General features: G+C 41.6%; 1 protein-coding gene across 2 annotated transcripts; it reads right to left on the bottom strand.

Annotated features, from left to right (window-relative positions):
- Positions 1–542: 542 nt before the first annotated feature.
- Positions 543–7545, bottom strand: LOC119847950 (immunoglobulin gamma-1 heavy chain-like). 2 transcript variants are annotated; one of them, XM_043501791.1, is made up of 6 exons: positions 7096–7545; positions 5551–5889; positions 3540–3848; positions 1963–2077; positions 1830–1879; positions 543–805 (listed from the first exon to the last, which is right to left on the bottom strand). In XM_043501791.1, the coding sequence occupies exons 1-6, from the start codon at positions 7157–7159 to the stop codon at positions 744–746; spliced, it is 939 nt and encodes a 312-aa protein (XP_043357726.1). In that variant the 5' UTR covers positions 7160–7545; the 3' UTR covers positions 543–743. The 2 variants fall into 2 exon arrangements, with proteins under 2 accessions (XP_043357726.1, XP_038239144.1); XM_038383216.2 differs by having other exon boundaries at positions 1830–1882; positions 7096–7538.
- Positions 7546–9481: the final 1936 nt, after the last annotated feature.

Raw genomic sequence — 9481 nt, forward strand, 5'->3', positions numbered from 1 at the left:
TGTAATGTGTATGGGGTAGAGATGGAGGGAGACAGAGATAACTCTCTCCCCCACTATAAACAATCTGTTCCCTGGTTCTGCACATTCAGTAACTGTCCAAACAGGGAACCAACTTCACTCCTCTCTCTCTGTCTGTATTTTCATTTGATAAAACGCTTACAAAAGTGATCAGATGTTTCACAAGTTTGAATGGGCTGCTGTATAGTCACATCACTGAATAATACCAGCGATGTCACCATCATAGCAATGGAACTAAGATTTAGGAGTAACTAAAAAAAAATACAAATGCAAAAAATGTAACTTTTTTTTAAATGATGATAATTGGAGATTATGCAAAGATAATGAAACATCTCATAAGTCTTAAAGCCCCATTCTACTTCAGTGGGTCTTTGGGGGGCACAAGGAATATAGAATCAAATCCCTTGTGTAAATATGTAAAACAATCCTGTTTAAAGGCTTGATCCTGTGCTCACAGAAGTCAATGGCGAAGCTCCCACTGACATTAATGATATGGGGATGACAGAGCAAGTAATTCTCCACAATAACCAAAAAGAAAACAATTTATTTAAATATATGGTGTCAAAAAGGGTTTGGAGACTGGTACATTTATAACAAGTTGTATTTTAAGCCCAGCCACCTCACATTTTAGTAATTAGTAAAGTGCAGACATTAGACTCAGAAATTCTCTTTCACTTTCATTTTCCCCTCATGCATAGCTTCTTTAAACCCTATAAATAATTTTGTCAGACCGTGTCAGTTAAAAAGGGACTTTTCATTTCTTGTACCTCACAGCTGCATACTCGGTCTGGAACAGAAAAAGGAAAGACTAGATATTAATATTCTTAATGCGAATCTATAATCTCATACATTTAACTAGTACTACTTATTAGGTAACCAGACAAGAAACTAAATTCTACTCTTACTCACACTGTTGTAAAACTAGAGTAACTCCTCTGAAGTCAATGGAGTTCAATTTTATGTTAATGTAAGTGAGAGCAGAATATTGTGTAGAAGCGTTTTACAGAGAAGAGGTTAGATTTGGATTTCATCTACACTGGTGTAAATCCATAGTAACTTCACTGAAGTCAATGGGCTATTGCAAATGGCAGAGAAATGTGATCCCAAAGATTGCAGTAGTAACCACAAGCTAAATTCTCATCTCCGTTACCACAAGAAGTCAGTGGGATTGGAGTTGCATCAGTGAATCTGCTACCAGAATTAGACCACTCCCTCTTGTTAGAGCTGTTCCATTCTAAATTCCTATTTTTACTCTTCTTTCCTTCTCAAAATTCCTAGAAGGATTAAATGTTTTAACGTCTAGTCTGGGCCCAGATGTGATTTTTTTTTAAAGTGTGCAGGCCATTAGATGGCCTGCTTTTGAATTATGGGAGAGTGAAAAATATTTTGGCCAAATTCTGCCAGACCAATGTTGATCTGAGTAATTCCACGAATGCCAATGAGGGGGTAACTCGATTTATGACCACGTAACTTGGAGCAACATTTGGATGAATGTGACCAATTGTTCAGACTTTTTTCTTTTTTGGTCCATGTAAAACTCATAGAGAAGCATAAAAAGCACTGCTTCATCCACCACTCGGGCAGGCGGGAATATGGTAATACAATAGCAATTCTTCACTGGCAACCCTACAAAGCAGTTGCTGTCTACATTAGGAGGGAAATGAAAGAATAGCTTCTTCATGTGAACGTCAGAGGAAATCAGGTAATCGGAATGTAGCCACTAGTGCCGGAATTTGGCCAGGACACTGATTTAACACCCCATTAATATACTGTATCTTTCTGACGTGCCAGTGGCTAAAAAAGCACTTTACCTGTGGAATGTGCCTCATAGGTATTTGATTCCCTGTTTGCACAGGTCTCCCTGCTGGAGAAGAACAAAAGAACAGTTTTAGGGATATGTGATGAATGGTTGCTTCCTAGCAGATAGAGTTATAAACAAGTTACCTCTGGTTGGACACTTTCTGAAGAGCAGGATCAGCAGCTGGATGACGACAAGGATGAAAATACAAGACAGCCCAACAAATAACACATAATTGCAGTTTTTTTTTCCTGGCCTCATCTGCAGAGAGAAAAGAACAACGTTAAGTGCAGAGCAAAGATTTGTTAATGGAAAAAATCCCATTAAAAAGAGTGGGTCAGTGTCATCTACTTTTCATGGAACGCCGTGCACAACGAAGTGAGGCCTTTCCTCCAAAATCCACCATCTAAGGTCATTGTCACACTCCGCACCTGGAGGTGGCACCAGTGGGGCTAGGTGGCTACTTGGTGCAGGATTCAGGCCATTGGTAGCCCGAGGTAAGCTAAGTCTTTTTATTTATTTACTCTGCTTGCCTGCACTGTAAATTATTTTATCAAGAGGTGATTTATTTCAGCCTAAGAATCACTGATCCAGTCTGAGAATCTCTGTTCCACTGATGACTAGAGTGAGTTAAACTGAATTAGAATGAAAACCATTTTAGGGAGCATCGTAAAATCATAAATGTTAGAGATAGCAAAGGCCTGTGATTGTGGGTCTCATGTAGTTCACCTCCCTGGCTAGTCCCTACAGTATAATCACTAGTGTTCTATCCAGTCCAACTTTAAATAAGGCTTCATCCTTGTCACTTGAGAGACAATCCCACAACTCAATAGATCTCATTATCGGGAATCCTGGATATTCATGCTACTTTTTCCTTCGCTCAGTTCACTCCCATTCTCCTAGTTATTCCATCTCACAGCCCCCCAAACCATTCTCCTGTCTCCTTGGCATTAACACTCTTCAAACACTTGTAGAAAAAGTGCTTAGATAGCGCCTGATCCAAGACTGACTGAAGTCTATGTAGGGTGACAAGATGTCCCGATTTTATAGGGACAGTCCTGATTTTTGGGTCTTTTTCTTATATAGGCTCCTATTAACCCCCACCCCCATCCCAATTTTTCACATTTGCTGTCTGGTCACCCTAAGTCTATGTGAATCTATCCATTGACTTCAATGGGCTTTCAAGCAGGCCCATTAGGAGAAAGATCTAGGGGCAGTTTTGCCACAGATCCCTCTTCTTACCACTGCTCATTGAATAAAACAGAAAAATGGTTTTAAGAGAGAGCGAGGAAAAGCGGGTGATGGGGAGCTACCAGAACGTTCTCTCACAATTTGATGCCATTGATGTGTTGGTCCCAGGATATTAGAGAGGCAAGATGGGTGGGGTCATATCTTTTATTGAACCCACTTCCGTTGGTGAAAGAAACAAGCTTTCGAGCTACACAGGCCTGAAGAAGAGCTCTGAGTAGCTCAGACTTGTCTCTTTCACCAACGGAATTGGTCCAAAAAAAGATATTACCTCACCCACCTTGTCTCTCCCACAATTCAAGCCCTCTAGGTAGTTTTTATACCTAGTCCCCACTCCTCCTCATTTTAGTTATTTAGCTCAGCAGTAACCCTTTAAATCTGTATATTTGTCCTGACTTGAGGTGAAGTTTTCACCAGACACCATATATAAATGTCTTGGGAGAGAGAACAGGTTAGATTGGATACAATACTCGACCTGTTTCCTTGGAGACTGTAGCATTGATGCTTGTCCCTGTGCTGTTCTTGGCTGTACAAGTGCAGATCGTCTTCTGGTTCCACTTCTCAGAAGGGATTGTCATTAGGCTCCAAACACTAAAGACCCCATTCCCGTCTATGGCTCCAGCATCTGTCTGACCATCAGACGCCTCCTCACCAGTGTCCCAGAGAACAGCACTCCAGGGAGGAGTGAAATCAGAGAGCAGGCAGAGCAGAGGAATGACGGGGGGAAGCTCAGCATATTCTGAGTTGGAGGGAACCAGGATGGAAAGGCTTGGCTCAGAGGCATCTAAAAGAGAGTTGAGTCATCAAAACTAGAGATTGGAAAGACCTGTTACAGGTATCTCAGCTAGTCCCTAGCCAGCTCTTAACCCTGCCAGTGGAGAATATTTTAAGTATCTAGTGCATTGTCTAGTCTAGTCTTACATGTCTTAAATGGTGGGACTTCCCTTGCATGAAGGGGATTTCTCTTACTAATTTCATCCCATTACACTCCTTCGTCCCACTCCAAACAGTTCCCTTGGCTCCTTGATGGTCTCAATATTCTGAATACCTGCAGAGGGTAGACACCTCTTTACTACACTGTGTTCTTATGTTCAACTCCTGCTGAGCTTCTGGAGGAAAAACGCTTCCCTGTGAAACCACATGGAGGGAATCCTTTCATGAAGCTCAGTGAATGCCTGGTAAAGAGCCGGATTAATGAAGTTTTATAAGGCCAGCAGGAAGATGCATTAGGGCCCAGGATCAGGTGGTTTCCACTAGGTACAATCCGTGAGCGTGACTATCAGAAGATAGGACAGTAATAACAGTTGGTGCTGATGCACTTCTCATCAGTAGTTAGATATCAAAGCACTCTGCGGAGGCGAGTAAGAGTCATCACCCCATTTTAGTTGCAGAGTGATGGATGGGCAATGATTCAGGATTACAATCCAGGTTTCCTAATTCACAGTCTCATACAGTATCCACTACCTGGATCATTCTACCACTCAGCATAAATATTGATAACTTAAAACTGAAACGGCGGGGGGGGGGTGTCAGATAAACACAATTGCAAGATTCTGTCTCAGAACCAGGGCCGTAACCAGGATGGGGCAAGCCGGGCAGCTGCTCAGGGCACAAAGCTACAGGGGTAGAAAAATGGGGTGGAAAGAAAAGATCGGATCCCTCCTGTCCCTTCACTCCCTCCCCACGAGGGCCCCAAAGGCTCTGCCAAGCCCTTCAGGGGCCTTCAAGGTCTCTCCATGCCTGCCTCCCAGGCTCCACAGCTCTTGGCTTCCCAAACTCCCCACACAGCCCCTCAGTCACTGCCCCCACCTGCTTCCCTGCACCTGCCCTGAGCCACCCTTGTTCTTGTTCCTCTCTCTCCCCTGTAGGCTCCTGTCCCCCAGCTCTCAGACCCCCTGGTGGCCCCACTACTGGAGCTGCCCAAGCAGGGAATGCAGTCAGCTGTCCCTGGCCTCTGCAGCCGGTGCAGCACCCCCACCCTGATCTGGAAGCTGGGGGATCCCCGGCACAGTGAGCCCCTCAGCCTGACACCGGATGGTGCAGGATGCCAGCAGCAGCAGGGGGTTTATAGACGTGGCTCATGGTCTGGGCTCCGGCAGAGGCTGGTGCTCGGGGTTCTGGGCTCGGAAGCTCAGCTCAGCTCAGCTCTGAGTCACCGCAGCACCCCACAGCCATTTTTATCCCTGCGGGAGCCTGGCTGGGAAATTCTCCGGCGCAGCAAGAGGCAGAAGGGCCGGGAGAAACATGACTCAGTTGGGCTTCACCTGCCCTGAGCCCGCTTTGCTGTGGCTTGCTATGCAAAGGGCTGGGGCAGCTTTCAGGGATCGGCGCTGGGCCATCCCTGCAGCAACCCCAGCCAGTCCAGCCACCAAGGCAAGACAAAAACCAGAAGGGCTTGCTCCAGGCGCTAAAATGCCTAGTTACAGCTCTGCTCAGAACCCCGCAGACCTCTGGAATGTCATTGTCCCAACCCACTGGAAACTCACCTGTGACAATTAGCCTGGTCCCATTCCCAAAGTTCGGATGTATGTATGCAGCAAGGCCACAGTAATAGACCCCAGAGTCATTTCTTTGTACGTTACTTATAATCAGAGTAAACTTGTTTGCCTCACTGTTCACTGTACTCGAGTATTTTTCATGTGGAGTTGCAGCAAACTTATAACTCTGGTAAATCCCGTGCAAACTTCCATTCTGAAGTTCTTTGTACCAGTATATATACTGTCCTCCTGTTGAAAGCTTACAGTCTATCTGTGCAGTTTCTCCAGAGGCCAGAAAGATCTGTGCTGGGCTCTGCTGGATCAATATCCCTTTCTGTGAAGCAGTCACTATAAAAAGGAACACAAAAACGTGAATCCAATAATCACTTGTAAGAGACTAACCTGTTGCAATATATTCAATATAACACATCATCTGCTCCAAGCAAAATGACCATTGTTTTAAAAATTGGGGGTGGGTTAACTTTATTTTTGTACTTACACATTTTTTTAGGATTCAAATACACTATACGAAAATTGATGTATTTTAAACTAAACAGACGTTGCTGACATTTTTTTTCTAATATAGTATTTTTGCCATATTGTCAAGTGTAGCATAGCTGTAACATAAACAATAATCACTCTGTACTCATGGATGCTAATCAATCCCTTTGCACATCTGCATCATCTCTCATCCAAAGACATTGAAGCACTTATCACAATTAATTAAACCTCCCAATCATACTAATGAATAATATTTAGGGTGACCTGACATCCCGATATTATTGGGACTGTTCCAATATTAGGGGCTTTGTCTTATATACACAACTATACCCCTACAAAAAAAGTGTCCCGATTTTTCACACTTGCTATCTGGTCACCCTAATAATATTTGGCACTTAGAACCTGTCACATGATAATCAAACTGTTTTGCAGCTATTAATGAGTTAAACCTCACAGTGTTCCTGTGAGATGATGAAATATTATCCCTGTGTACAGATGGAGAAACTATCACAGATAAGTGGAGAGATTTGGACAGGGTCCCACAAATCAGTGACATGATTTTGAATAGAACCCAGGGGTCCTGGGTCCTCTGCTCTATCCACTAGACTGCAGTCTCCGATTCATATTAACCTTGAATCAGAGTTAAAAACAATAAAATGAATGTTATTTGACCAAAATTGTACATGAAAGGGAGTGCTTTATTATCTTAGACATTCAGGCTTAAAATCATCTTTTTGATTATCTATAAAAAAAGACTAATGCCCCTGGAAGCCTATATAAAATACATGAGCATAAAAGAGAACTGGATTTTGAACAACAATCCATTACAGTATCCAAAATGTTAAACTATATTCAAGGTGTTGTGGGGAGCACAACGCAATATTTCATTACCTCTCTTAGTATTTCAGTTGGTGAACTAAAACCCATGACTGTTTAGCTCTCCCCATCAGCTCCTCTTGGTGTTACCTGTATTTCAGAAGACCTTTGCACATGAAAGTAATTTTTTGTAGCAATGTAGAAAACAAACATGAAATATCAGGCTAAAATACTTACTCTGCAGACAGAATAGAATCACCCAGACTATCTGGTAAGACATTTTCTGGCTTTCTTCAGTCATGCAAATTTGATGCTCTGAGAATGGTAGATGCCTGTTAGTTAATGGATCTCTTGATGAAAGACTTTATCACGTGGAGAGGAAGATATCATATTTCCTCTTAAAGTTCTGTGGGGGCAACATGTGTGACAACGGAGAGGGCCAGGAGATATTAATAACCCCATTCAAAATCTTACTCTGACAGCAAGCAGGGCAAACCTGGGGAATAATATTCTGTTGCCTCTAAAATTCATTACACAACAAAGTCCGGGTCTGACTGTGTGACAGCAGAGTGTGTATTTTAAAAGGAATCTTTCTTCTTGTATCTGGATGGATGGGACAAGCCCTTCTTTGGACTGAAACTTATTGGATTATTTTCTGTGCTTCAGGGTTTCAGACATTCATACATATTTGGGGGATGTTAGCCGCAATAGAAAGAGAATAAGGTGCATCACTGTGGCTCTGAAGAGTCCCCCTGATATTATAACAAAGAATACAGGAAATCATTGAAGAGGGTTGTCGTGCACTATGGAAGTGTGGGAAATGGACAAAAATACATTCGCTTGTTCGTTTAGTTATTATTGCAGATGAAATAAACGTTTTGGGAAGAGATCCTGTGGGAAAGGAATGGATGGGTCTAGAAAATGGAAGCATATGGTTATTCCAGTTGAGATCTTTGAGACATAACCTAATTGTGGGTCACACAGGTATGTGCCTAATGCATGTTCCTTGCAATAACATTCAAAATGAGCTAGAGAGAAAAAAGAACTGAAATACCCACAGAGATATTCCAATTCCTTTCTCGTAAACCCTTTTCACTCATGTATTCGGAAACATGGTCATCTTACATATTTGAATATTCTAAAAAAACACCTGGAAATCATGTCTCATTGATGTCTAGTTCAAGGAAAGTTTAATACAGTATGGCACAAGCAGCCATACGGACCTCACTAGCCCATGTCCCATATATGAGACCCAGGCTATTTCAACATCCATGAAATTTAGGAGAAGACAGCTACGACTTGAAGCTTGTCTGTTGCATTTGTCATGGTGCTTAGAAATGTAAAATGTTATCGGAAGTAACTGTGGATGGTTAATAGGGAGGTGGTGGAATCTCCTTCCTTGGAAGTTTTTAAGGTCAGGCTTGACAAAGCCCTGTCTGGGATAATTTAGTTGGGGATTGGTCCTGCTTTGAGCAGGGGGATGGACTAGATGACCTCCTGAGGTCCCTTACAACCCTGATATTCTATGATTCTAATAGGAAAGTTTAAATTTTAAAAACACCTGGTGCATTTTACATGTTATAAATGTCAGGTTTCAGAGTAGCAGCCAAATGCATCCGATGAAGTGAGCTGTAGCTCACAAAAGCTTATGCTCAAATAAATTTGTTAGTCTCTAAGGTGCCACAAGTACTCCTTTTCTTTTTGTTATAAATGTGATCAGTCTAATTGGGAATGAATCACTTGGTTTGAATATTCTTTTCTTTTTTTAATGCAGCTATTTGATAGTGTATGGATGGCTTAAAAAAACACATGACATCTTGAGAATTTAACAAATTTATTTGAGCATAAGCTTTCCTGAGCTACAGCTCACTTCATTGGATGCATCAAATAAATTTGTTAGTCTCTAAGGTGCCACAAGTACTCCTTTTCTTTTTGCGAATACAGACTAACACGGCTGCTACTCTGAAACCCGAGAATTTAACATATTTGCCAATCTCCTGATCAAAAATAGGCTAAAGCAATCTGAATGTTTTGTAAATATAATTTCAAAACTTTTTTCATCTAGCCAACCACCTGTACATTGAATTCCATCCCAAGGGAATATGGACCAGCAGAGATACTATGCCCTAAACACCAAAAGTTAGACAATGCTGAGACACACTTCATCCTAATGACGTTTATCCTATTATTATTTTATTTGTTACTTCTATAGTACTATAGGTATTTATAATACAGGTATGTTAATGATGTGATGCTGACATGCCCATATGAAATTCCTGTGAATCAAGCCAATAATCCGTGCTATAATGGTAACAGAGAAGCAATTCAGGCATCTCAGTAGAGCTGTATGGGAGAAGATTGCAATGCCTTTAGTTATGCCTTAACTGTTCCTCATTTTCTCCTTTCACTGCTACTAAATTTACTTATTTGTATTTCAAATAAAAATCCTCAACTTTTAAAAAACTGCAACAAAACCATAGAGTGTTGTATGGCTACTGTTTATCTGCTTGGTCCCTATTAATTTAATTAAAGGAAATGGAGACTATTTCACCCAGTTGCATTTCTTTTATATACATTCACTATAAAATTGATCTTCATTAATGAAAGTCCAGTGGATGTTAAA

Source organism: Dermochelys coriacea, chromosome 24 (assembly GCF_009764565.3).
Source record: "Dermochelys coriacea isolate rDerCor1 chromosome 24, rDerCor1.pri.v4, whole genome shotgun sequence".
NCBI classification, from domain to species: Eukaryota; Metazoa; Chordata; order Testudines; family Dermochelyidae; genus Dermochelys; species Dermochelys coriacea.

Excerpts from the sequence above, each read along its gene's own strand:
- LOC119847950 (XM_038383216.2), bottom strand. The coding sequence starts at position 7,159 with ATGACTGAAGAAAGCCAGAAAATGTCTTACCAGATAGTCTGGGTGATT. Across the intron at positions 5,890-7,095 it reads GATTCTATTCTGTCTGCAGA|TGACTGCTTCACAGAAAGGG; the intron begins GTAAGTATTTTA and ends TCCTTTTTATAG. Across the intron at positions 1,883-1,962 it reads CAGAAAGTGTCCAACCAGAG|CAGGGAGACCTGTGCAAACA; the intron begins GTAACTTGTTTA and ends GTTCTTCTCCAG.